Source organism: Lontra canadensis, unplaced genomic scaffold (genome assembly GCF_010015895.1).
Source record: "Lontra canadensis isolate GAN:19392208 unplaced genomic scaffold, GSC_riverotter_1.0 scaffold6, whole genome shotgun sequence".
Classification (NCBI taxonomy): domain Eukaryota; kingdom Metazoa; phylum Chordata; class Mammalia; order Carnivora; family Mustelidae; genus Lontra; species Lontra canadensis.
Genome location: NW_022631000.1, coordinates 19,059,861 through 19,087,808, shown reverse-complemented (window position 1 = coordinate 19,087,808; position 27,948 = coordinate 19,059,861). Strand labels below are relative to the sequence as shown.

General features: G+C 39.8%; 1 protein-coding gene across 4 annotated transcripts; it reads right to left on the bottom strand.

Annotated features, from left to right (window-relative positions):
- Positions 1 to 11: 11 nt before the first annotated feature.
- POGLUT1 (protein O-glucosyltransferase 1) lies at positions 12 to 27,069 on the bottom strand. 4 transcript variants are annotated; one of them, XR_004382049.1, is made up of 12 exons: positions 26,919 to 27,068; positions 26,067 to 26,157; positions 24,752 to 24,895; positions 16,135 to 16,270; positions 13,647 to 13,768; positions 8,184 to 8,243; positions 6,483 to 6,582; positions 4,683 to 4,741; positions 3,499 to 3,666; positions 1,345 to 1,401; positions 1,137 to 1,226; positions 768 to 881 (listed from the first exon to the last, which is right to left on the bottom strand). XR_004382049.1 is itself a non-coding variant. In XM_032852295.1 (11 exons), exons 1-11 carry the CDS (start codon positions 27,001 to 27,003, stop codon positions 725 to 727), a joined length of 1,179 nt encoding a protein of 392 aa, XP_032708186.1. In that variant the 5' UTR covers positions 27,004 to 27,068; the 3' UTR covers positions 12 to 724. The 4 variants fall into 4 exon arrangements, 2 of the variants coding, with proteins under 2 accessions (XP_032708186.1, XP_032708187.1); XM_032852295.1 differs by lacking the exon at positions 1,137 to 1,226 and having other exon boundaries at positions 12 to 881; XR_004382050.1 differs by lacking the exon at positions 3,499 to 3,666 and having other exon boundaries at positions 26,919 to 27,069.
- Between the last annotated feature and the right edge of the window lie 879 nt (positions 27,070 to 27,948).

Here is a 27,948-nt window from a genome sequence, read left to right as displayed (position 1 = left end):
AGGCTTTTGTCTTTTTTTTTTTTTTTAAATACAGAAACATGTGTGTGAAGGCACGGAAGGGGAAAACTTGAAATCCAATTGCAATAATTACTCATACAATTGGCCCCTTTCTCTGTAGCATTATAGAAACCTCCTGAGTAACAAAAAGCTTATGGTTTTACAAAAGAGAACTGCCCCATCATTGCATGGTACAACTACTGCTTCCTTAGACCTTTCAAGAAATGATCCCCAGGTGTTTTTCACAAACCCAATAAGACCTCCTACATTGAAATACAGTGACAGAGATCAAACCTAGAATAACTGCAGAACTGCGGTGGTGATGGGTTGTACTAGTTCCAAATGATTAATTTTTCTGTTCCAAATAAGGGGACAAAGTATCATCCCACAGATGCAGTCAGTTTCACAGTGATGGACATACACATATGGATGTCTGTAGGCACAAGCTGGGATTGGTCTTAAGAAAATAAAAAGTAGAATTGGGTTCAAAACCCACGTCTCATGATTCCTCGTCCTTATTCAGCCAAAGCGTTGAGCTGCTTCATGTCTGTATCATACACATTTTGGATCTTTCTCGAGAGTGGCTCTGGGTGCAGCATGATAAGGAAAACCAGTTATTTGGCTTGATAATAGTATTCAAGGTAGAGGGGCCACACTCATGGGAAGCTTCTCACCACGGGCTCTCTGAAGGCTGCTTCCAGGAAGGACTGTGGTCCGATGATGACTACTAGAGTTCAGTTTTCAAAATTTTGGGAATAATCTGATCATAGCCTTTCCTTCTTGTTACATTGTAAGACAGGAATTTAGAGTATTCAGTCAAGAGGCTCTCCCAGTAACAGGTGACGTCTTCCATCTGCAAGTGGTTCATAATAAACTGGCTTCCCCTAGAAATAAGATTAACAAGAACATTTAAAGCACAGCACTTGATAGTACTAATAGCATACATGTGGCTGCCTACCTTGTGTCAAGCACTGTTCAGAATGCTTAGGCTTTATGTGAATTAAATCTTGATTCTCAGAGCCAACCCTATAGATATCCTAGCCACACATACGCACTTAGCCATAAAACTTAATTTTTTTTTTCTTAAAAACAAACACATACAGAGTGAATGCTCAGAAATTCTGTACTTGTTTAATTACCTCAAAGATTTCAGTCTACTTTGATAAAAGATGGGCTTGTGACATGTGAATGTGTGTCTTCCTTCTGGACAGCTTTAATTCTGATTATCTCTGTATAGTGAGGATGAAATCCAGATATTACCATGATAACAATATTCATACACCTTTAGCTGGGGCAAAATGGGGATGATAAAGTAAAATAGAAAAAGGAAAAATGAGCAGAACTTACCTTTCAGCAATTTCTTGAGCCACATCATCATTTGCTTTTACAAAATGCAACAACTCCCTAAAATTGAAAGAATTATTAGACTCTGAAATATGGACCAAACTAAGAAAGAAAGACCATATATATACTGGCACAAAAATAGACTAATAGGTCAATGGAATAGAATAGAGAACCCAAAAATGGACCCACAACTCTATGGTCAACTAATCTTCAGCAAAGCAGGAAAGAACATCCAATGGAAAAAAGATAGTCTCTTCAACAAATGAATAGCTACATGCAGAAGAATGAAACTGGGTCACTTCCTTACAGAATACACAAAAATAAATTCAAAATGGATGAAAGACCCTAAATGTGAGACAGAACAGAGGCAGAGACCTCTTTGACCTCAGCTGTAACAACTTCTTATTAGACGTGTAGCTGGAGGCAAAGGAAACAAAAGCCAAAATTAATTACTGGGACCTCATCAAGATAAAAAGCTTCTGCACAACAAAGGAAACCATCAACAAAGCTAAAGGCAGACTATGGAATGGGAGAAGATATTTGCAAATGACATACCTGATAAAGGATAAATCTAAAGAATTTACCAAACTCAATACCCAAAAACAAATAATCCAATTAAGAAATGGGCAGAAGACATAATAGACACTTTTCCAAAGAAGACATCCAGATGGTAACAGACACATGCAAAGATGTTCAACACTACTCATCATCAGGGAAATACAAGTCAAAACCACAATGAGATATCACCTCACACCTGTCAGAATGGCTAAAATTAACAACACAAGAAACAACAGGTGTTGGCAAGGATGTGGAGAAAGGGGGACACTCTTGTACTATTGGTGGGAATGCAAACTGCTGCAGCTACGCTGGAAAACAGTATGGAGGTTCCTCAAAAATTTAAAAACAGAACCACTCAATATCCTAGCAATTACCCGACTAGGTATTTACCCAAAGGATACAAAAATACAGATTTGAAGTGGTACATGCTCCCTGATGTTTAAAGCAGTATTATCAACGCTAGCCAAACTAATGTCCATTGACTGATGAATGGATAAAGAAATTGTGGCATATATACAAAATGGAATATTTTTCAGCCATCAAAAAGAATGAAATCTTGCCATTTGTCATGATGTGGATAGAGCTATAGTGTATTATGCTAAGTGAAATAAATTAGCCAAAGAAAGACAAACACCATATGGTCTCACTCATATGTGGAATTTAAGAAAGAAAAGAGATGAACATACGGGAAGGGGGAAAAGTAAAAACAGAGAGAGTGAAACAAACCATAAGTGACTCTTAACAACAGAAAACAAACTGAGGGTTGATGGAGAGAGGTGCAGGGGGGATAGGCTAGATGGGTGATGGGTATTAAAGAGGGCACTTGCTGTGATGAGCACTGGGTGTTGTATGTAAGTGATGAATAATTAAATTCTACTCTAGAAACCAATATTGCACTGTATGTTAACTAACAAAATTTAAATAATTCAAAAAATAAAAACAGTTCCTTAAATTTGAAAAGAAAAAAGAAAGAAAGACCATAGACTGAGATCTACAATTAATCTCTAGAGAGGTGGATAATGGATTAGAGTCCCCTCAGGACCAAAGCAAGGACAACAAAAGCCCACACAGGCTAAAGGCAACCTGTTGTAGATTTGGGACATACTTGAGAAAATAGAGAAATGTTCAATGATACATATCAAAAATCAGCAGTGAAGAAAAATTTCCCTTTGGTCTCCTGCTCTCACCCCCAGAAAAGGGCACTGGGCTTACCTTTCTGGCCCCATTCCATATCACTTCTTAGTTCCTCATGTCATGTGAGAAAATTTGCCTCTGATTCAGTGGGATCAGTTCTCACATTGTGTCTGAAAGTCCCTTTGACAATATAACATCTAATATCCCTGCCTTTAGTCTTGGAGAGATAAGAGATTTTCTACTGCATACCGTCTGAATGTTACATTTCATACTAGCATTAGAGACCTTTTTCAAATTAAATCTTGCTTATAGCCTAGCTGAATAGTGACACTATAAATGTAAACCAAGTGAGGAGAAAAAGCTTTCAAGGGAAAAAGTCATCAGTAGTAAATGTCTTAAATGGCTGGGGTCTAGAGGCAGACTGTGGAAATCATTAGGCACTCGGCTAAGGGGAGGGCCACTCACTGGACATTGGAGAGATCTGTTTTGACGGGGATATAATGAACCCACGGCTTCAATTGTGGATAGAAGAATTCGAGCCACTCATCACCCACATGGAAAACAAGTGAACCACACAGGAAGAGGTGTTTGAACCGGAAACTTGCAGCTACACCTCGAAAATTAAACAGATACCTGGGAATGAAAAAGCAAGATATACTTGATCCTACATGTCTACTGCCACAAATATGATCTTTTTCTTATTCCCTCTTCCCCTTCTCACCTTTTATGACCCCTCTTCCCTCCCTTTCTAGTTCCAGTTTTCCAGGACACATCCACATGTCCCTGTGGGTTTCCTGGGGCTACTGGCTGTTCCAGGGAATGACAGGGAGAGGGGGAAAGGAGGACTCTTTCTCCAGACAGAGCTAGATAGGGCGACAAACTGGGAGCCAGACAGAGACACAAGCCTCAGATGGAGATAGTACCTTACGCTTTCCTACAAGCTTTCCTGGGCCTAATGTCTCTAACGAGTCATGGCTCCCCCAAACCTTGTTTTTCCCATATGGTACTCCACCAGAAGCCTCCATTGTTCCCTGTTCCCTCTTCTTCTGAAGTCTGGAGAAGACAATCAGGCATACATAACCAATCTTCAAAGAAATACCCTCTGGGAAAAAGCTGAGAACATTTTCTTTTCAACATTTCTTATGCACCCCTGTCCCCAATTAGAGTTGCTTCTACCCTATACTTCTCACTTGGCAGTGTAATTAGCCTTTACCTCTCTGAATCCCCCTACTTCCTCCTGACCTGGTTTTACCTGTTCGCCTAATCCTTAGTCCTGGCACTAAATTATAATATTTCAGTTACATATGCTTTATTCATTTTGAAATGTAAACCCTTCTTAGCCTGACAAATACTTCATCTAATTTCAGCTCTCGCTTGGATGGGGTGTGGAGAGAGGTAGTCCCACCACTTTACTTACTAGCAGCAAGGTCTATGGAGGCAGGGACCATAATTATCATTGTCTCCGCGGTTCCCACAGAACCCAGCAGACAGCCTTGTGCACATGGCATGGTCTCAGTAAACAACAACCAAATGAATGAACGGGACTTTCATAAACCCCAGCTGGGCCCGAGTATTGAAGTTGTCCCCCAAAATGAAGCTATTCCAAATGCAACAGGGAAGCCAAGAGTCAGGAGTCCTGGAAGTCTTACTTGTATTTGCAGTGATCCACAAGATGGACATCCTTAGCAGCTGGCTTCCCCAAGGTATCCTTTAAGTAAAAAAGAAGTGATTAGTATTGAGAGTGGTAGTATTTATTGAAGACCACAGCGCAGCAAGCACTGTGGAGCATTCCATCAACATGACCTCATTTCAGTGTCCTGAATAAACACGTTCAGAAATGTTACTATCTTATTTTATAGCTTTAGAAGCCTTGAAATGTTGGGAGACTTGCTTAGGAGCACGTGGGCCTAAGGAGAAGAACAAGGGTTTTAACCCAGGGCCTGTCTGATTTTAGAGTTTAAGCTCCCAGGGCCAGGTGGATCCTTCTCTGAACTTAGAGGTCTTCACCTACAGCATGTTTGATGTTGTGTAAATTATACATAGAGGACATTATAGGTGGTGGCTAGCAGGCTTGGAGGTGTAACCCACACACAGATTTCATTGGAGATGCAAAGTATTTAAAAATAAAAATTCAAACCATTGCCAAGCTATTTCTTACAAAAATCCAGATTTCCAGGTTTCCTTATAAAAAAAAAAGGAAGATCTGCTAAACTGAGCTCCCATTCCCTTGGCAGCAATGACTGGACCTTTAGTGCTCTCTCCTGCTCTCTCCTGTTTACTCCTGTGGCCCCAGGGGCATTTGAGTTTGAGACCCCCATCTATATTCCAGCTATCCTGCCAGATGGTAAACGTTTTAATGAAAGAAATAAGTCTGGTTTGCTTTCTCAGGTTCCCATAGTAGAGGCTGTGCTGAATGGATACCTTTTTCATATTCTTATTTTTCAACATAGGTTCTTAAACTTTGGTCCTGTTTGATTAACACTATCAAATAATACATCTCAGATATGCTTAGTTGTCCCACAAGAAGTTTAAAACTGTTTTCTTATCATCCTCATGGGGTACATGGAAATTTCCAATGAGGACATTTAGGATTTAAAGTTCAACAAGGCAAGAAGTCATAGATTTGAAAGGACAGAGATAAACTCCAACCTGACTGTCTCCACCTTACAATTCACCTCCCTGAATCCCCCCACTTCCTCCTCCCAACCTGATTTTACCTGTTCACCTAATCCTTAGTCCTGGCATTGAATTATAATATTTCAATTACATACGCTTTATTAATTTTGAAATGTAAACGCTTGTTTTTAAACAAATGAAGATGCCTGGACCCCATCCCAGAGACCTCTCTGATTGGATTGTACCGTCAGAGTTGAGAACCACTGGTTTAAACAGTGGTTTAAACAGCCCACAGGCCAAATCTGGACCACTGCTTGTTTTTGTATACAACCCCTAAACTAAGATTATTTTATATTTTAAATGCTTGAAAAATATCCAAAGAATATTCATGACATGTAGAAATTACATGAAATTCAAATTTCTGTGCCATAAATAAAGTTTTATTGGAACACAGCCAGGCTCATTCATTTACATATTGTCTCTGACTACCTTCACCTGTGATGGCTGAGTTAAGAAACTACGACAAGCCCATTCAATCCACAAAGCCTAAACTATTCACCATTTGGCCCTCTGCATAAAAAGTTGGTGTCCTCTGGTTTAAACCTTCAAAGTGGTAAAAAACAAAACAAAAAAACTACTCATAATATGGCCCAGAAAAGCAATGTGAGTTTGAAAAAATAATAATTTACATGTATGCTAATACTGGTTTGTGGAACTTTCTCTACATTCATCTACCACTGAAAGGAATCCTATCTGGAATTCTACCCAGGTGGCAATGTTCTTTGAATGAGAATGTTCAATGCTCTGGTTCTATTGAGATGACTGGTGATTACTTTCATAGATTTCCAGGCCTGGTTTTTGGTATATTCTGCGTCAACAAGCTTTGGATTTTTCCGAGATAGAAGAATGAGAGGATCTCGTTCTGGACTTGTCCTGTAAAAAGAAACATGTGACATAAAACAATGTGTCCCACACTGGAATACTCTTCCCAATCTCTGAAAGGTAAGCAATGCAATTACCATACACAGAGACGGATAAGTTATTGGTTATTTTAACAGCAGAGGAGGGGGTTACTGGGCCCTATGGCATATAGGTGTTCCTGGCTATTCTCTACTTTACCCTTCAGGGACAGGGAATATTGGGCCCTTTTTTGCTTGCATCTAATCTTTAAGATTATGTTGTTCTGGGCACTACAGACATATCCCAGGGAATGAGTTTCCTTTTAGCAGGGTTCATGAAACCTCTATAATCATTAGTATGCACAGCTCTGTGACTAGCGTGATCATCCCTCCCCCAAATAGCTACATGACTTTTGTTGTCTGTGTTCTGTACGGTCCAACACAATATTTAAATTAAAAAGAAAACTGAAGGGCTTAAAAACCTGAAGATTATACGTAGAAAAAGGCCTAGTTATGATGCAAGTAGCAGATGGTCTTGACATTTGAGGGGTCCTAGAGTCCCTGTGGACCACTCTCTAGAAAAGTGTCCATATCCCCATATAATTTATAGGCAGTCCTAGAACTGTTCAAGTCCACATACAGTACCAAGTTAAGAAGCTGTGATCTCAAGATCTGAGAATCAGAGAAGTTGATAAGGACCAGTAAACAGTGGCTGCTGGGCCCGTCTGCATTCTCAAGTTCACTGCCCAAGTAAATAGAAGGTGTGATCTCCAAGAAAGACTGACCAGGAAAACAACAAAACCCTTCTCCCTGTTGTGTTCATGTGTACAGGAGAGATTCATCATGTAGCTGCATGCTAGATACTGTTCTTGGCACTGGAGATGCAGGTCTGAGCAACATGGAGAGGGTGCTTGCCCAACATTTCTCTCTCCCTCCTCCTCCCTTTCTTCCCTGCTTCTGTTTCCATTTCCACCAGTCTCAGTCTGTGCTTTCCACCACTATTTAGCAGCCCAAGGCCTCATGAGAAAGACAGTCAGGAGAACTGGTGACCGTTCCTGCTCTGCCATTACCTAGCAAAGTGACTAGCAGAGGGCCAGGTCAGAAGCTCCCTATAGAAAATTATCATCTCTGAGGCAAGAGGACAATTCAGCTGTTTTCTTCAGCATGTACTTGATGCCCAACACACTCAGGGCACTCTGTTAATACCTGTTGAATGACTAGATGAATGAACTTTACTTCTTTCAATTTCAGTTCAATAAAGAGGGACTTAGTCAAGAGGCACTTGGGCGGCTCAGTCAGTTAAGCATCTGACTCTTGATTTGGGCTCAGGTTAGGATCTCAGGGTTGTGAGAACAAGTCCTGAGTCAGGCTTCTTGCTGGGCATGGAGACTTAAGATTCTCTTCCTCTCCCTCTGCCTATCCCCTTCCCCAGCTGGAATGCATGTGCGCTCTCTCTTTAAAAAAAAAAAATGTGATTTGGGCAAATAATCGGAGTTCTTCTCTCGTCTAAAATTCTATGATTCCACATTTACTTCTTAGCTATCCTAGCTTTCTCCTTGAACTACAGTTCTTCACATCCTCAAAATTACTTGTATCTTACACATATCTTTGTAAAATATCAGAAAATATAGTCACCTTGATCCTCGGAAATATGCTGTAGAATTTTTCCTTTTCCATGGCCACTGTGCTGCTGACCTAAAATTAGATTTCAATTAGTTTCTGTTTTTCTCTTAACTATATGAGGATGTGTTTTAACCATTTCTGAAGATTAGTTCAGAACTTTACATTTTCAATTAAGTCTGACCCAGGCTCTCAAAAGAAAAAGCCCTCAGTGACAGTTTATTACCCTTTGTTGTTACTTCACTCCTTTGGAGATGCTAGCCAATAATATCTACAATCCATACCTCCATTAATAAATTAACAACACTGAAAGAGAAGTTCCCAGGGCACCTGGGTAGCTCAGTCAGTTAAGAATCTGACTCTTGATTTCAGCTCAGGTCATGATCTCAGAGTCCTAAGACTGAGACTCACATCAGGCTCCACACTCAGTGGGAAGTTGGCTTGAGATTCTCACTCTCCCTCTGCCCCACCCCTGCTCAGGCACCTGCACATGCACTCCCTCTCTCTAAATAAACAAAATCTAAACCGCCCCCCCAAACTCCTAAGTTCTAAATGACATGTTTAGGGCTGTTAAATCCTGCATTACAATGAGGATTTCTTCTCTACTTTAACTAGAGTGCTGCTATTGATAAATTTAACAGGCAAAGAGAATTACAGAAAATATCAGAAACTGAATTAAAGGCAAGAAAGCAAATCACTCCTGGGCTTCAGTTTTTGGAGGACACGCAGTATCACTAGAAATCTGCCTGATGTTCCAAAGCATCCTGGTACTCTTGAGACTGTACGAAGTGCTCCACCGAAGTCCCTGAAACTCAGTCTCAGTACACATTACCGTGACCAGCTTTCCTGGCTGAAACTGCTAGCTCATGGATGCATCATTCTTAACTTCCTTCGTAGGGACCCTGCACAGAAGTTACCCAGTGTCTTCCTTGAAAAAGGAGGGGGAAGGGCTGAACTGGAGTTAATGAGGGATTGGTGGGCTACTTACCATAACAGAGAGATTCAGGATATAAACTTGTTAGGTGGAGATACTTTTAGATACATAAATGTCACATTACTCATTTTCTCTCAGCTGAGAGCACTGCTCATTTTCCTGGCCTATCTTATAGCTCTTTCTTGCTGGACCATCCTTACCCGGTTCTCCACGCCAAGGCCAGAACGATCTATTGCTGTGCTTCATATGCCCTCCCCTCACAACAGAAACACCATAACTCTGGGTTATTTTTGTTTTGTGAGATTTTTTTTTAGGGGAAAAAATGATATATCCTCATTATAGAAAATTCTAATGGAAAAGCATAAGGTAAAAGTGAAAAAAAATAATCTTGAATCTTCCCAATCCCACTTTTAGCAACTTAACATTTTCACAAAGAATTTCCTTCGTGGGGCACCTGGGTGGCTCAGTCATTAAGTGTCTGCCTTCAGCTCAGGTCACAATCCCAGGGTTTTGGGATTGAGCCCCACATCAGGCTCCTTGCTCGGTGGGAAGCCTGCTTCTCCCTCTTCCACTCCCCCTACTTGTATTCCCTCTCTCGCTGTCTCTTTTTCTGTCAAATAATTAAATAAAATCTTAAAAAAAAAAAAAAAAGAATTTCATTCCAGTCATTTCTCTGTATCAGCAGTTCTCAACTGGTGGTGATTTTGCCCCTTTCTCCCAGAAGACATTTGGCCACAACCACAGACATTTTGATTGTCACTACTGGGGGACTGCTACTGGCACTAGGTAGACCAAGGATGCTAAACACCCTGCAGTGCACAGGGAAGCCCCCTGCAACAAAGAATGACCCAACCCCAATTTCTCAAACCAATACTGAGAAACCTTGCTCTACATAACAGAGATCCTATATGTATATATATATATATATATATATATATATATATATATATATATATGCTCATTCTCACAACCTCTTGAGGTGGGTTTTATTATCCATATTTTACAGTTGAGGTTTTTGAAAGGCTAGAGTCACACAGCTCATAAGAGCCAGTTTGAACCCAGAGTCTCTTTACTTCGCACTCATGCACAATATTCCATTTTACACCCATGTCATAATTCACTTCATTACTTATTCATGGGCTTTTAAGAAGTTTCCAACCTTCTGCTTTAAGAAACAACACTGTAGTGACAATCTTCGTGTACATATCTTTACATACTTGTCTAATTAACTCTTTGGGATAAATTCTAGAAGTGAAATGGCTGGGTCAAAGACATAAACATTTTATATTTCGATATATGTTGCCAAACTACCTAACAAAAAAGTATCAATTTACACTGAAATTTTGAGTATAAATGTCCTTAGTCCCTGGGAAAGCTGCATTTAATATACACAGACTTTGTGCCATTTCTGTTTTCTCTCTCCGTCATTCTTTCTACCCAATTACCTACCCCTTAAAAGACCTATGTTGGGACTTTTTTCCCTAGGCAAGTGTTAAAAGTGACACCCTGGTGCTGACTCAGACCTCTTTTATTACCACCCTGTGACAGTACAGACAGAAATCTTTAACTCTACAGAAACACTGAACTCTTCTACAGAGTGAAAAGTAAGTCAGTGGGGACAAACTCCCCAAAGACTAGAAAAATAGAAAAATAGCAGGCAGGCATCAATGTAGATAAACTAGCAGATTACTAAAGTTTCACAATTAAGAAATGAAATCACATGGCTAGAGCTTCTGAATGGAAGGCTTTAAAAAATAAAATTATAATTCTGTGCTCATACTTTTTAAAAAGATTTTATTTATTTGAGAGAGAGAGCATGGGAGAGGGGAGGGAAGGGCAGAAGGAGAGGGAGAAGCAGACTCTCCACCCAGCAGGGGGCCTGATTCAGGGCTTGATCTGGGGACCCTGAGATCATGACTTGAGCTGAAGGCAGATGCTTAACGCACTAAGCCACCCAGACACTCCATAAATAAATTCAACTGAAGAAAAGCGGGGAAGATACCAAAAAAGAAAAGTATGTTCTTATAAACTTAGATTTTAAAACATAATCTATCTCCCTAAAAACTTCTTAGTAGTTTACAAGGTAGGGGGAGGGCACAGCAACTACACAGTGGAGGAACTGGCAACACCTTGATCAGGTGCTCAAAATTAACATCTCCAAAGAGGCGTGGATGGACGCAAATCATTTAGGTAAGTAATCAGGCCGTGCAGGAGCCGAATCTAATCGTGAGGAAACAGACAAAACCAAACTGAAGAACATTCTATAAAATGTATAGCCTGCATTCTTCAAAATGTGAATGTTATGACGGAGAAAGACAGACTGAGGAGCTGTTCAAGATCACAGGAGACTAAATAGACGTGACCACTAAACGCAACACACGAGCCTGGATTGTATCCTGTGCTGGAGGCAGAATGAGCCATATCAGATACTACTGGCATAATTAAATGTTGTACCAATATTGTTTCCTGAATTTGATCATTGCAGCGTGGTTATAAAAGAGAATATTCTCGCTCTTAGGAAATGCGCACTAACATATTAAGATGTACAGGGTCATAAGGTGTACAAAATACTCTCAAATAGTCCAGAAAAGAACAAATTGCACATGTATTACATATGTAGCCTAAAAGTCTATCATAGAAAATAATGAGGTAAATTATTATCCACACAATGGAATATCATGCAACTGATAAAAATAATGAGGTTGTTTCATACGTACTAACATGGAAAGATTTCTAAGACACACTGACTAGTTGGCAGGAAAGTTGCCAACGTCAGACATACATGTTTACAACCATGTATAGGTTTCATATCAGAAAAAAGCTTGTTTTTAAAGAATTAAGAAACAAAGTAGAGAGCGCCTGTCTGGCTCAGTTGGAAAGATCAGCATTCAAACTCAGATGATCTGTTTCAAGAGCCGTGAGTCTGACTCTTGATCCTGGGTCAAGTCATGATCTCAGGGTTGTGAGACTGAGCACCTTGTCAGGCTCCACACTCAGCACAAAGCCTGCTTAAGAGTCTCTCCCCCTCCTTCTGCCCCCCCACCCCGCTCACACTCTCTCACTCTCTCTTATTAAAAAAAAAAAAAGAAAAAAGTAGATGTATAGTGGGTCAAAAAAGAGCTACAAAAAGGAAGAATGTGAAGAATCTGGAAAAAAAATAAAAGGATTAGATAACTAACACCAAGAATACCTTAAAGAAAAACTGGTTAAAGGCCTTATTATTTTTCCCTTTCAAAATTTGTCATTCAAAACCAAAATCTACATAGGAAATGATGGCCTCAATGTCTGGAGAGCATGGGTAAGATTAACTGGTAGTGCAGACACCTGGACTTCAGGCCTAGATTGGTTCCTGACCTTAACCAAGCTACTCAATCTCTCTGGGTCTTCCTTCCCTCATCTCTGAAATAAAGAGTTGAAAAGGACAATTTCCAGCTCTAGTTCTATGAAGTATGAGACCACAGTATCTTAAAAAATAATTTTGAGGGCTCCTGGGTGGCTCGGTCAATTAAGCATCTGATTTAGGCTCAGGTCATGATCTCAGGTTCTGGGATCGAGGCCCCACAATGAGCTCCATGCTCAGAGGGGAGGCTGCTTGTCCCTTTCCCTCTCCTTTTGCCCCTCCCCCCCAGCTCGTGTGTATGCATGAGTACATGCACTCTGTCAAATAAATAAATAAAATCTTAAAAAAAATTAATTTTCAAAATACACCTACTGAATAACAGACTCATTTTTTTACCTGGTGGCTCTACTTGCCACTGAAGACTGTGGCCCTACCTGTTTCTCAGGACTCCAGCCTCACCTTTGACTCTCCAGCCACATGTGGTACAAACAGGTGACAGATACTTGTGGAAATAAAGTTGAATTAAATTTTTGCTTTCCCAATACTTGAGAAAGACCTATAAAGACTGTATTTCTAGAAGTATGCTAATTAGGTACCAATGTTGATTGAATCGTTAATGCAAAATGTAGCCAGGTAAGATATACCTACAGTTTGGATGACCCAGACAATCTAAATTCTGAAATGACAGCAGATCGAGTCAACAGGCCCAGGCATGTCTCAGTCATGAATCAGGAAGATCCGGCATAAACTTGTACTTGAGATACCTGTGGGACATTTATGCCCTCCCCATCTCCACCCTCAGGACTTAGCTCTAAATTATAAAGTGCATTTATGTTCCTCCAAGTAATTTTCTATTCTCCTCCACAACATGGTCATTCATTTTTTTCTAATTATGGAAGGAATTAACTAGTATTTGGAGAATCTTAAAAATACAGAAAAATTTAAAGAAGAAAAGAAAGGGCTCCTATAATCCTTTCCACAAAGGCACTTCTGACTTTAGGGTAGGTTCTTCTGCTCTTTTCCTATGGATATGTAAGTATGTTAGACACATATAAAATTGCTTATGCTAGAAGAAATTTGTTTTGTTTTGTTTTGTTTTTACTTAAAAGTTAGTCATTTTAAAGTAAATAATTACGTATATCCTACTGTTTATTTCAAGAAGACCCACAAAGAAGGACAAAGAAAACCTCTCTATAGGACCTACCTTACCAGATCTTCTCTGAAGAGGTCCCACCGTCCAAGACCTGTAGGATAAATTGGCCAAACAGCGGGTCCCCCTTCCCAAAATGTCCAAGCAGGATACATGATATCATGGTACTCTGATGTCTTCAACAGAAACAGAAAGGGTTTCGAAATCAGTCTCAGAGAGAGAAGAAGCAAACTACTGTCATGCCGCAGGATCTGGACAGAGGTCTTGATCTAGTATTAATATTGCCACACATCTATTTTCCCTGGTCTGCCAAGTCTACACTGTAGATATTAAAAGGCAAAAATGACCATGGGCTAAAATTCATGGGCTCACTAATCCCAGAATTTGAAATCTCATTAAAAGTCAATTTTTCCAGTTACCCAAAGTTGTTTTTCTAGAGGACATTATTATACTGTTAGGGTTTTTAGTTTAAGGGAAATGAAACACCTAACTCTGAATGATCATATAAATCTCTCATCTTTTAACGGCTATTACACTTGTAGTGTATACTGTCTTACCAGTTCCTGATTATTTCCCAAGTGGGTCTTTTGAGAACAAGAATCATAGTGCGATGGTTAAGAGCATGGGCTCTTGAAACATAACATCTGAGTTTGAATGCTGATCCTACCTCTTTCCAACTCCAGGCAAATTTTTCTATGCCTCAGTTTCCTTTTTTTTATGACAGGAGAAATAATAATACCAATAATGTTATCTATCTAATGGGCTTATTTTTAATATTAAATGAGTTAGTACATGTGAAAAGCTTAGACCAGTGTTTGGTACATGGTAAGTACTCGGTAAGTGTTAATTAGTATTACCTAATACTGTGGTACTGTGGAGCTCACACTGGTTGGTCAATAAATTCTTGGTTATTTGTTGGTCAGGGCCAGAAGTACTGATGGGCAGGATGGGGGAAAGGGATATTATCCCACATCTTTCAAAAAAAGTTTAAAACCCTTTGTTCCCCTTTTTGAGGTTAATTCTGTTAAACTTCTGGCCACTGATAGACCTCTATCTCTTCAGTTTCTTCACTGGGATTACATATGCAATATGATGTTCACATATTCTCAAATACTTTTAAAAAATGATGTGATTCATCAAGCAGCTAAGACGTAACAGCTGCTCAACAGAAGCTGAACAATTCCTAAAAGGTGAAAGACTAAATTCCCTCTCTAGGGACTAGGAGTCATTGGTTAAGAAAAAAGAGAGGAGGGACCCCTGGGTGGCTCAGTGGGTTAAGCCTCTGCCTTTGGCTCAGGTCATGATCTCAGGGTCCTGGGATCGAGCCCCACATTGGGCTCTCTACTCAGTGGGGAGCCTGCTCTTCCTCCTCTCTCTCTCTACCTGCCTCTCTGCCTACTTGTGATCTCTGTCAAATAAATAAATAAAATCTTAAAAAAAAAAAAAAGAAGAAAGAGAGGAGATGAAAAGAAAGTTAGTATACTGATGGTCATACTTTACCATCCACCAAAACAACAAATAAATGACAAAAATAAATTCCTTATTAACGTACACGAGGTCCTCTATCTGTTCTTCTGGAAGGGTTTTATGATAAACGAGACCAAGCACTTTTGAGAAATGAGGCTAAACCATGGGAAATGCAACACCAATGTGGCCTCAGCCCACTTGCAACACAGGAAATAAACAAGTCTAGGGAGAAAGTAAACTGCGATAAAGAAAAACTAAGGATAAAATGTCCCTCTTTGGAGAAACCAAATCAGAGATGGTGTGCCTTTTCTCAAAGTCCATAGGGTTTTCCTAAGCCCGCTCTTCCCCCATAGAATCTTCCATCCATTCTCTTTGAGGCCGCCCCCACCAAATGTGTTCATGCCTAGTCTCTAAGGAACCATCCCTGCCAATACATATTTGCAAGAACCAGAACACTGAGAAGATATTAACTGCCCCAAGTTCTTTAAGTCCACAGGTGTGAGATAGTACACATATTCCTCCATAACTAGACTGGAAGATGACCCTCTCACATACCCCTCTCAGATATCCAGGCCTATCCCTTCAACATAGTGCTTAGGCACAAACTGGGTGGAGTTATCTACCACCTTCAGTTTCACTGTTAGCCATGTTGAGCCCCTGGGATAGACTGACAGATAGGACAGACAGGACTATATATATGGGAGCTCAACAAATATTTTTTGAATAAAGATGTTCCCTAACTCCAAGCCCATGAGGTCTCTTAAGCCACTTTCTTCCATGCTCTGTAGGATCTCTTGAACCTTGCCCTCAATGTCCTATTGGTTCTTCAGGCCTCCATCATTCCCTACCCTTCATCCATAGCCCTGTAGATACTTAAGCAATATTACTCACATTACCCAACTACTTGGTTTTATTGCTCAGCTACTGTGAAGCTAAGAAGGACACAGACCAATTCTTGGAACCCAGGTCTCGTCCTCACCACTACCCATCAGACTCAAGTCACAGGACAATCATCTCCTACTTATACTTTAGAGGACCACCCTCCACCTCCCCATATGGCTCTTCCTATACTTACCTTACTGAAGGAGAAGACTGGAATGGCCGGCTCCATCCATTTAGGAACCTGAGGATAATCTCGTACATTAATCACCATTTCCATGTCCGGAAGCCGCCCGATAACTTCCAAAATAAAGTGTTCAACACCACTACACCTGCCAACCAGAAATACCACAAATTTACCATACTAGTGCCTGCTATAGAACAAAACAGGGTCCCATTCCCACCGCGAAAGCCAGTGTTCAGATCATTGGCCTACTGCAAAGTTTCCCAAAAGCAATGCTTCTAAAAAGACTTTTTCTACTCTTCTATATTATGCAAGTTCTTTCCTAGCCAGCCTGCTCCAGCTTAGAATACTTAATGAAATTTTCCAACTAGATCATAAGTTTGGAGGATGTATTATTGGTACTCCCACCACCTCTCCTCTACACATTCCTATTTTTTTTTAACTTCCCTTTTCATTTAATTAGTAAGCAAGATACAAATTTTGATAGGAACTGGAAAAAGCTGGTTTTCTAATTGTGTCCCTTGGGCTTTGCATCTCACAAAGATTCTTTTTTATTTCCACCATAATGAAGTCTCATAATTTAGGAGGAAAGATAGGAAAACTTTTATTGCCTTCAAGTTGAGTACAGAACACTATCAAAATCAGTTTTGCAAGCCAGAAAAGGAAAGTTATGTACACAATTATGTTTATACCATACTATGGTCTATTAAGTGTTCAATAATAGTGTTTTGTCTAAAAAATACATATATCTTAATTAAAGATACTTTATTGCTAAAAAATGCTAACAATCATCTGAGCTTTCAGGGACTTGGAATACTGATCACAGATCATCATAATAAATATAATAAAAAAATTTTAAATATTGAAAGAATCACCAAAATGTGACAAAGAGACATGAAGTGAACAAATGCTGTCAGAAAAATAGCACCAATAGATTTGTTTTATGCAGGGTTGCCACGAAACTTCAATTTGTTAAAAGAAAGAAAGAAACAAAGAAAGAAATGCAATATCTGCAAAAATGTAATAAAAGTGAAACAACAATAGAACAAGGTATGCCTATATAGCTTTCTGGTTAGACTCACCGGGAATCCTCAGGGGATTTCTGGAAAGAAGGGATACACTAGCAGCTCAGGTCTTCTGCCCCATTCTTTGAGGTTCTGACTAGCACTATCTTGGGGGCAGCATTCCAAGGTTCAGCCAAAATTTTCCAGCAGCATAGAAATGACTGATTTAAAATACTGATTTATATATAGGGAAGTTACTACAAAAAGTATCAGTGACTCATAAACAAAGGAAAAGATGCTCAACTGTTACGCCCAAGTTTTCACGTCTGAGAGACCACCAAGGAGCCAACACCAATGCAATCACACGAGGGTTTATTTGACAAGCTTAAGCTTGGGCCCACGTATACCCGACACAGCGGAGTAGGGACTTGGATCCCGAACCAGATTACAGTCAGAGTTTTTAAAGGCAGAGTAGGGGTGGACCCGGCGGTGGGTGAGGACAAAGGGGATATTCAGAAGGGCTATCAGGGTAAAGAAGACTGTCAGGATACTGGAGGCCTGGTTATTATCAAGCTAAGGCCGTTTTTCCTCTAATGAGGCACTGACATGAAGACAATTGGGAGTTTCCTGGTGGAATGTCACATTCCTCCTATCAAGCGTCCTTGTTAGTGAGATTTAGGTTTAGAAGAAATTTAACTTTATTTCCATTTCCTTCTGTCTCAGCCTCCCTCAGTTTTATGGAGGGGTGGGCGACATTCCAGCTTGAGGAACTGAGTTATTTGCCTCTGGAAATTGGGCTATTGATATTATAGTTTCTTTGTTGTAAATCTCTAGGACATTTGTAAACCAAGGGAGACTCCTGTCTTACAGGATTGTGATCTCTGCAAGTTAACTATTTGTTTTTCTTTTAGGGCAGCCAGGGGTGGCTGAGGAATGTCACACATATTGTGGAGGGGAGGGGAGTGGCTGGAGAGGGAGTGCAAGGTGCCAGCTTTTGCTTTGTCAAGATGGCTGTACTTATGTCAGGGCTAGACTCCAGGTGGGTAAAGCCTTGTTTTTCCTGGCCTCCACACACCAATATTAAAGAAATGCATCAAAGGCACCTGGGTGGCTCAGTGGGTTAAGCCTCTGCCTTCAGCTCAGGTCATGATCTCAGGGTCCTGGGATGGAGGCCCACATCAGGCTCTCTACTCAGTGGGGAGCCTGCTTCCCCCTCTCCCTCTGCCTACCTCTCTGCCTACTTCTGATTTCTCTCTCTGTCAGATAAATAAATAAAATCTTTTAAAAAAATGCACCAAAGCCAAACTTGTAAAAAGAGAGAAAGAAATGGGGATGGGGAGATGGGGGGACAAGACAGAAGATGTTTAAGGGTACAAACTTACATCAAGTAGTAAATAAGCCCTAGAGATCTCATGCATACATGTGATCACAAACAACAGCATTGTATTATAATCAAACTTGCTAAGAGACTAGACCTTAATTATTTCAACTACTAAAAAAGAAAGGATAATTATGTAATATGATAGAAGCGTTAATTATTGCTACAATGGCAATCATATTATAATATGTAAATATATCAGATTCACAAGTTGTATACCTTGAATTTATACAGTATTATATGTCAAATATATTTCAATTAAAAACAAAGTATCGCTATGACAAAAAAAAAGTGCTGAAGCTAGATGCTAGTCTTCCCTAATCCGACTGCAAAAGATCAGAGTCCAATGATACACAGTATTGATAAGAGTATGAGGTGTATTCTGAGCATGTGATACAAGGGTCAGGTAAATGAAAGGATGGGGCAAGGCACAACTTTGGGGTGGTGGCTGGCTCAGTCAGTAGAACATGTAACTGATCTTGGAGTTGTTGAGTTCAAGCCCCATGTTGGGTGCAGAGATTACTTAAAAGAAAAAAAATGTAAAAAAATAGAAAAGAAAAGAAAAGAGACACAACTCCTTTAGAGGACAGTTTGCTTCTATTTATCAAGATTTTAAAAACACATTAATTGGCCTACTTAATCCTACTTCTAGGAATTTAGCCTGTAGATATAACTACATGAGTACTCAAAGGTATAAGTACAACACATTGTTTGCATCTGTTAAAATTCAAAGGGGAGTGGTGGAGAATAAAGTAAATGCCCACTGACAGAAGGTTGAATAAAGAAATCCATACAATGGATTATTATGCAGTCCCGAAAGAGTGAGGTGTGCCCTGTATGCTCTTAAGGAACAATTTCTTTTTCTTTCTTTCTTTTTTTTTTTTTTTAAGATTTTACTTATTTTATTTGACAGAGAGATCACAAGTAGGCAGAGAGGCAGGCAGAGAGAGAGGGAAGCGGACTCCCCACAGAGCAGAGAGCCCGATGCGGGGCTCGATCCCAGGACCCTGGGATCATGACCTGAGCCGAAGGCAGAGGCTTTAACCCACTGAGCCATCCAGGTGCCCCTTAAGGAACAATTTCAAATCTACTGTTAAATGGAAAAGAAAAGGAAGTTGCAGAACAGAAGATACAGCATGTTCTAATTTGTTATGAGTTTATACAATTGTACAGGCACAAACTACTTCTGGAAAGATATACAAGAAACTTATAATTGTGGTTATCTTTTGAAAGGAGGATTCAGGGACTACATGTCTAGGGGTTAAAGGTAGTAGAGAAATTTTCTTTTCCTTGTATATATTTTGAGGTTATCTAAATATTTTACCATGTGCATGGAAAATTCCTTTGATAATAAATAAATAGAACTGGTTAAAAAGTGGAAAAATATATTATTGCTGTACATTTATATTTAAGAGCTAAAATATTTAACATTTTTTTCATGTTTAGCCTTCAAAATAGTACTCTTTCACATACTATACAATTCTATTTATAATTCCATTTATATAAAACTCCAGGAAATAATCTATGACTGAGAGCAAATCAGTGGATGCCAGAGGACAGGGGTAAAAGGATGGCATGGCAGGGAGGGTTTGGGCAGAAGGACTGCAAAGAGGCACAGGGAAAATTTTGGAAGTGACAGATATGTTCATTATCTTGATGTATACATATATCAAAACTTAACAAATTGCCATTGCAGCAAAAAGAATAAAATATCCAAAAAAAAGGAATAAAATACCTAGTAATAAATTTAACCAATAAGGTAGACGACCTGTATTCTGAAAACTGTCAGACAATGATGGAAGAAATTTAAGATGATACAAATAAATGTAAAGATGTACCATACTCTTGGATTGGCAGAATTCATATTGATAAAATGTCCATGCTCCTAAAAGTAATCTATATATTCAATGCTTCTATCAAAATACCAATAGCATTTTTCACAAAACTAGCACAAATCATTCTAAAATTTGTATGGATCCACAAATGACTCTGGATAACCAGAGCAATCTTGAGGAAGAAGAACAAAGCTGTAAGTATCACGATCCCAGGTGTCAAATTATACTACAAAGCAATAATAATCAAAATGGTATGGCACTGGCACAAAAATGGATTACTAGAACAGAATAGACAGCCCAGAAATAAACCCACACTTGTATGGTCAATTAATCTATGACAGAGGAGGCAAGAATATAAAATGGAGAAAAAATAGCTTCTTCAATAAATGGTGTTGGGAAAACTGGACAGCTACATGCAAAAGAATGAAACTAGACCACTTTCCTACACCATATACAAAAACAAACTCAGAATGGATTAAAAACCTAAGTACAAGGCTTGAAACCATAAAACTCCTAAAAGTAAACAGGCAGTAAACTCTTGGATGTTATTCTTAGCAATATCTTCTTAAATCTGTCTCTTTAGGCAAGGATAACAAAAGCTGAAATAAACAATTGGGACAACATCAAACTAAAAAGCTTTTGCACAGTGAAGGAAACAACAAAACAAAAAGGCAACATACTAAATGGAGGAAGACATTTGCAAATGATACATCTGGTAAAGGGTAAATATCAAAAATACATAACTCCTATAACTCAACACCAAAAAACAAACAATCCAATGAAAAAATGGGCAGAGGACAGGAATAAACATATTCCAAAGAAGATGTGTTATGTACAGATGGCCAACAGACACAGGGAAATGCAGATCAGAACCAAAACAAGACATCATCACCTCACACCAGTCAGAATGGCTATAACGAAAAAGACAAGAAATAACAAATGTTGGCAAGGATGTGAAGAGAACCTTCATGCACTGTTGGTGGGAATGCAAAGTGGTATAGTCACTGTGCAAAACAGTATGGAGGTTCCTCAAAAAAATTAAAAACAGAAATACCTTATGATTTGGTAATTCTGCTTTTAGGGGGTATTTATCCAAAGAAAACAAAAATACTAATTTGAAAAGATATATATACCCCTATGTTTACTGCAGCATTATTTACAATAGTCTACATATGGAAGCAACCTAAGAGTCCATCAATAGATAAATGGACAAAGATTATATATATAAAAATATATATTTTTATATATTTTTTATATTTATAATCTTTGTCCATCTTTTCAAATTAGTATATATATAAGTATATAATGTATAGTATATATATTATATAAAGTATATATTTTATACATATGATTATATATGATATATGATATACATATCATATATATAATGGACTATAAATCAGTCATAAAAAAGAATGAGATCTTGCCACTTGTGACAACATGGATGGACCCAGAGGTTATTACGCTAAGTGAAATAAGTCAGACAGAGAAAGACAAATACCATATACCAAAAAGACTTAATAAATATATAAATAAATTCGTATGATTTCATTTATATGTGGAACCTAGAAAACAAAATAAATCAATGAACAAAAAGCAGAAACAGACCCATAAATACGGGGAACAAACGGATGATTGTCAAAGAGAAAGGGAGAGGGGATGGGGAAAATGGGCAAAGGAGACTGGGAGATACAGACTTCCAATTATGAAATAAATAAGTCATGAGGATAAAAAATACAGCATAGGGAATACAGTCAATGGTATTATAATAGTGTTGTATGGTTAAAGACAGTAACTACACTTGTGGTGAGCACAGCATGGCATACAGAGTTGTCCAGAATCACTATGTTGTACATCTGAAACTAAGGGAATGTTGTGTGTCACTATGCTTCAATAAAAAGAAGTCATGGGGAATATATTCAATAATACTGTAATCACTTTGTATGGTGACTGACAGTAACCATATGTATCACAGTAAGCATTTTGTAATGCATATACATGTGGAGTCACTATGGTGTACACTTGAAACTAATATAATATTGTATATTAGCTATACTTCAATTAAGAATAAATTAAATTTGGGGGCTCCTGGGTGGCTCAGATGGTTAAGCATCTGCCTTCGGCTCAGGTCATGATCCCAGGGTCCTGGGATCGAATCCTGCATCAGGGTCCCTGCTCAGTGCAGAGCCTGGTTCTCCCTTCTCCCTCTGCCATTCCCTCCGCTTGTGCTCTCTGGCTCTATCTCTCTGTCAAATAAATAAATAAAATCTTAAAAAAAAAAGGAATAAATTAATTTTTAAAAAAGATAATGAACATAAAGAAACTTATGAAGTTGTATGCGCAGTTTATGTCAGCCATACCTCTCTAAAGTTATTATTTTAAAAATACCATTATTCTCCATCTTTGAAATGACAGATCTCCAGTCATTTAATTACATGGTGCTCTGGTTCCTCAGCAAAATCTCTCAGCTCATCCTTGAAATGCTGAATTTACATTTTACTTTGTTCGGGAATAAAATTTTTTATATGCCTTACAGGCTCCTCGGACTGGGTGAATTAAAAGTATCCAGACTTAGAAAGATACTGTTTTTGGCTAGATGGGAATCTGAGATATTATTCAACTGTGTCCATTTCATTAAGGACACTAGTTCTGAGTATTTCATTTTGTTTCTTTTTTGCTCAACTGTTTCCTTAGTTCTGTAGGTAGTTGAGATAGGGAACTTTCCATGCATTAGAGATACAGAACATTTTATTGTCAGTGAAATGTCCTGTCTCCCTTAAGAACATTTCTACGAGCTCATGATTCTGACCAAAATGTTCTGAGGTCTGGAATGAGAGGTATGTGCCTTTCAGAAATTTTCTATTTAATTTCATCTGGAAATTGTTCAGCTAACTACATTAGGTAAGCTTTTAAAGTCTAACAATGTCTATACTCCTATTTTTTTTTCTCATTTGTAGAAATTAGAAATTCCTCTACACTCATAATCTATAAAGTCTCTATTACTGTCCCAAATAATGAAAGAAATGCCTGTCTAAAATACCTCAGCAGGGGAACCTATGTGGCTCAGTTGGTTAAGTCTCTGCCTTTGGCTCAGGTCATGATCTCAGAGTCCTGGGATTGAGCCCTGCGACAGGACTCCCTGCTCAGCGGGAAGTCTGCTTCTCCCTCTCCCTCTGTCCTCCCCTCATGGGCTCTCACTCACTCGCAAATAAATAAATAAAATCTTCAAAAAAAATAAAAATAAAATACCTCAATAATTTTGCCCACTACTACCTTATTTACCCTAACACTTGATAACAAAAATGTAATTGTGATTACTTCAGGGTAGTAGGATATTAAGTGATCTTTATTTTCTTTTTTGTTGTTTTCACATATTTTTGACAATGAAAATGTAATAACTTGTAATAAAGTTGTTATTAAGAAAAATTCTTTATGTCCATATGGATGGATATTATTTGCACTACTGCTCATTTACCTTTTTTGGTGTTTAAGATTTTATTTCTTTACCTGACAGAGAGAGAGAGAGAGAGAGCATGAGCAGGAGGAGGGGGAGAGGGAGAGGAAGAAGCAGACTTCTCACTGAGGGGGGAAGCTCCACCCGGGGCTCAATCCCAGGACCCTGGGATCATGACCTGAGCTGAAGGCAAATGGTTAACTGACTAAGCCACTCAGGTGTCCCTCACTTACTTTACTTTTAATGACAGAATAGAGATTGTTTAGAAAGAAGATCTTAGGTAGGGGAATACCATGACCTCTGAGTTTTATACTTTGTAATTTTATAAAGATTTGAGTTAAAAAAAAAAAAAAAGGACTCCTATAAGGGAGATTTCTCATTTATTGTATAAATATATAATGCTACCTACACCCAACCTTCAGGCTCAGTCCATGACCCTCCCTAATTGCCCCCAACCCTCAGCCCACTGATAAGTTACCTCAACTCTCACACCTGAATTCCTGGCTGGGGTAGTCTGAGTAATCTGCAGCCCCAGTTACTCTTGTCTTTCCATCACCTTTCTCCAAATACTCAGTATCTAGAACAATACTTGACCCATGATAAACACTCAGTGCTTCTCCTCCTTGAGCCCAGCCTATTCCTGTTGGGTTTCATCAGCCCATTCCCTACAGCTTCTATATCTGGGGAAAGATGAGCAGGGCAGAGCCATAGTTAATACAATCAGTGATGTGCCCAAGCCTCAAGGAGAGGAGACAGACTTTAATATAGGAGAAAGAGGGGGCAGGAGTTGGCAAGAAAAATCCCCAGGTACAAAGAGCTTGTCACTATTTTCTGGTCCCTCTGAAATGTGAGGAGAGATTCACCTGTGGGTCCCTTTAACTAACTTCTCTATGAGAACAGTATCAAGTAAGCCCATAAATAAGAAGGTTGAAAGATATATCTACCTCATAATTCTTACCTTGACGGGAACATGCAGTCATTCTCTCGGTATAATCTGTTCTTAATGATCTGATAGTGGGTCCCTAGTTTCCTTCTGACTACTTCTGCCATCATCTTCCTGGAGATACCTCCTCGGAAAGGAGTCAGATCCTCTTCTATGACCCTGGGAAAGAATGTGAATCATCAAGGAAAGCAGGTCAAGAAAGTGGTACCATTCTACCTACTTTTTATCTGTGGGTGTAGATTTAGTATTAGAAAACAAAGTAAACCAGGGAAAGAATAGAAGGCAGGAATGAGCAATGTTTCCCCCAGAAGCACACAGGTAATCTAAACCAAAACAACAAAGCCACAAAGAGGAAAAAGCAAGTCAACTTTTCTTCTTCCTCTCTCCATCTGGATTGCCCCTCCTCTGCTTGATGCACATTCCTCCTTCAATACTCACACAACACCCATGTCCTCCCAGTCACTGCAGTCCCCCTAACCTCCCCTTCTCTGATTCCCATAGAAGATATGATCTTTGCCTTACAGTCTGACACTCTCTGATGTCCTTGGTCTCAGACTGACTCCCTTGTTCGGGTCTGTTTGACCCCCACTCACCACACATACTCTAACAGTTTGACAGCAGTAATCAGAAATTACACTATTTTGTATCCCTTTTAAAGTTCATTATATAGTTTTTCAATAAGTATCTTAAGCATTAGGTGAATTTTTTGAGGAGTCATAGAACAACACAATGAGGAAATAAAGGACCCTGTTATTTCGCTGATGAGGAATCTGAGACTCAGAGAAGTTAAGTGACTTGCCACAGGGATAATTAATGGGAGATCTGCAACTAGAACCCAAGGCTGCTAGTTTGGGTTTGATCACTTTGATTACTCAAAGATTACTTTGAGTAATCTTTCTTTCACACTACCCTCTCAGTCATAATTTGCATACTTAAAAATTACCAATAAGAAATTATGATTAGGTTCATTTATAAACATGTTCATTCCACCGACAATATTTACTGAACTCTTACTGAGGGCCAGCACCAGGGATGCAACATGATTAAGACATAGGCCTTGATCTCAAGAAGCTTTCAGTCCAGTGGGGAACACGGACAAGTATGTGTAGCTAACTCCAAGGACTAAGTAGCCTTGCTGACACCATCTAGGCCTCTCCTATCCTAGTACATTTTTGTTCCTTAGAAATAGGAAACCCACTGCAGGAATCTTATCTTTTATCAAGGCATGCTTGGCCCTCTGATCACTGTAACCCAGGACTCTTGGGGATTTTAGGAGACTTCTTGTGACAAGCACTAGACTCTCAAAGACATATCAAAGAAATGAACTCACCCATGGTAGCAGCTGCAATTTTGACTTGAACATGGTTCATAATTCTCCAAAGACCTATTAATTTGGTCAATATATACTTTCCATTTTGAACCTTCAAGAAGTGAAGTAAATGAGAGTTAACAAAATACCCTGAGCATTCTCATTTGCTGGCAGCAGGCATGCAGAACCAACAGATGGCCAAAACTTTAGGGCACCCTTTCCCATTCCACTGTTGGAAACGAAACGCCAGGAAGAACTCATTCTGTAATTCTCCAGCACTCATGTCAAGTCTGCTCCTCTACTCGGGCTGTCCGGTGTCCAAGAAATTAGAAAATGTCCAAGTCTGGCACTCAGAAAGCTATGAATAAACTGGTGACACGTATTCTCACCTTTTACTAATCAAAGTGAACCCTATAAAAAGGATCAGTTAAAAGGCACAGATATTAATTCTCCCTTCATCTCTCTGGCAATTCACTAAGAACCACACACACACACACACACACACACACACACACACACACACGCAGGCACGCACACGAGTTATTCCCCAGTGTGTTTTAGGGAGGAGCAGCGCAACCAAGCGCAGGCGACACCCGCTGTGGGTGAACACAATTCCCTTTCTTCCCCACCATCCCAATCCCGAAAGACGGGTTACTCTCCAGGGTCCTGGGCAGTAAAAGCAGCGCCAGCCACCCAAACGCTCTCACTCTCCGCTCCAAGGCTCCCCCGTGCCCTCTGCCCAGCTTTGCGCTCCAGCGGCCAGAGCATCAGCTGGCCGCCGGCCTCACCCGGGAGCCAGGGGGGGTGGGAGGGCGCCTCCGGACCGAACCTGACGGCGCCCCAGCAGCAGGCTCTGCTCTGCCGGGAGCCCACCTGAATCCTTCTGGCGGCCCGGCGCTGGGGGCAGTAATAACAACAGCAGCCAAAGCCTCAGCTGCGGGCGCTCCCACCGCTCCATCGCCCGCAACCCACTGCGGAGTCCCCGCGGCTGCGCGGGCGGAAACTCAGCCCCGCACAAAGATGGCCGTGGGCGCCGCACCACGTGGGCGGAGGGCCGCCCCGCACAGAGATGGCGGCTCGCCACTCCGCGCCCCCCCCCGCCCCCTCCAGCCCCCAATCCCAGTTTCTCTGGGAGGGCGGTGCGGGAACGTCAGCCTAGTGCTCCGCCTGCAGCGCAAGGCTTGTCCAGCTGGTTTGTTCGGAACTAGACAGCAGAGTTAGCTGCTTCAAGTCACCAGGTGTAGTGAAAGGTTCAAAATGCATCTCTCTCTCTCTCTCTCTCTCAGAAAATCGAAGCCCAGGAGAGAATGAATAAAAGGCATCCCCTGGGAAAATATGTCTAATGATGACAATTCCTTACATTCTGCAGCATATTTAAAACACCTTACTCTCTGCAGCCAGAAAACTGAAGATCAGAGAACATGTTTTTTGCCCACAGTTACTGGTACAATGTAGGCTAGAAGTTGTTTGCTCAACATCAAATTGCTTCTTATTAAATGGTATAGATTTGTTGAGTACCTGAATATATAGAGCACTGTTAGAACCCAAGAGGTGGAAAATAATACACCACAAATCTCTTTGTAATAGGATTTTATAACAATTGAGGTGAATTAGAAGGAAAAAAATCTGTGGGTAACCTTATACTGGGCAGTATAGGTTTATATATACACATAGTTATATATAGTTATCATACAAGCATTTACTCATTGTCTAAAATGTGCAAGGTAACATCTTAGGCTCTGTGGAAATATATGAAAGTACAAGATGAGATCTGTGTCCTTGAATTTAGAACTAGTGGGAAGATAAATATATTTCCCCAAAGATTATTTACAACATAAGGCAATATGTAATTGTTGTTGGTTTCAGGGAGAGAAAGAAAGATCAAGATGAGACAGAAATTTGG

Coding starts and splice junctions, on each gene's coding strand:
- POGLUT1 (XM_032852295.1), bottom strand. CDS start 27,003: ATGGAGCGGTGGGAGCGCCCGCAGCTGAGGCTTTGGCTGCTGTTGTTA. Junction 26,158..26,918: donor GGGCCGCCAGAAGGATTCAG/GTGGGCTCCCGG, acceptor CACTTCTTGAAG/GTTCAAAATGGAAAGTATAT. Junction 882..1,344: donor GCTCAAGAAATTGCTGAAAG/GTAAGTTCTGCT, acceptor TCTTATTTCTAG/GGGAAGCCAGTTTATTATGA.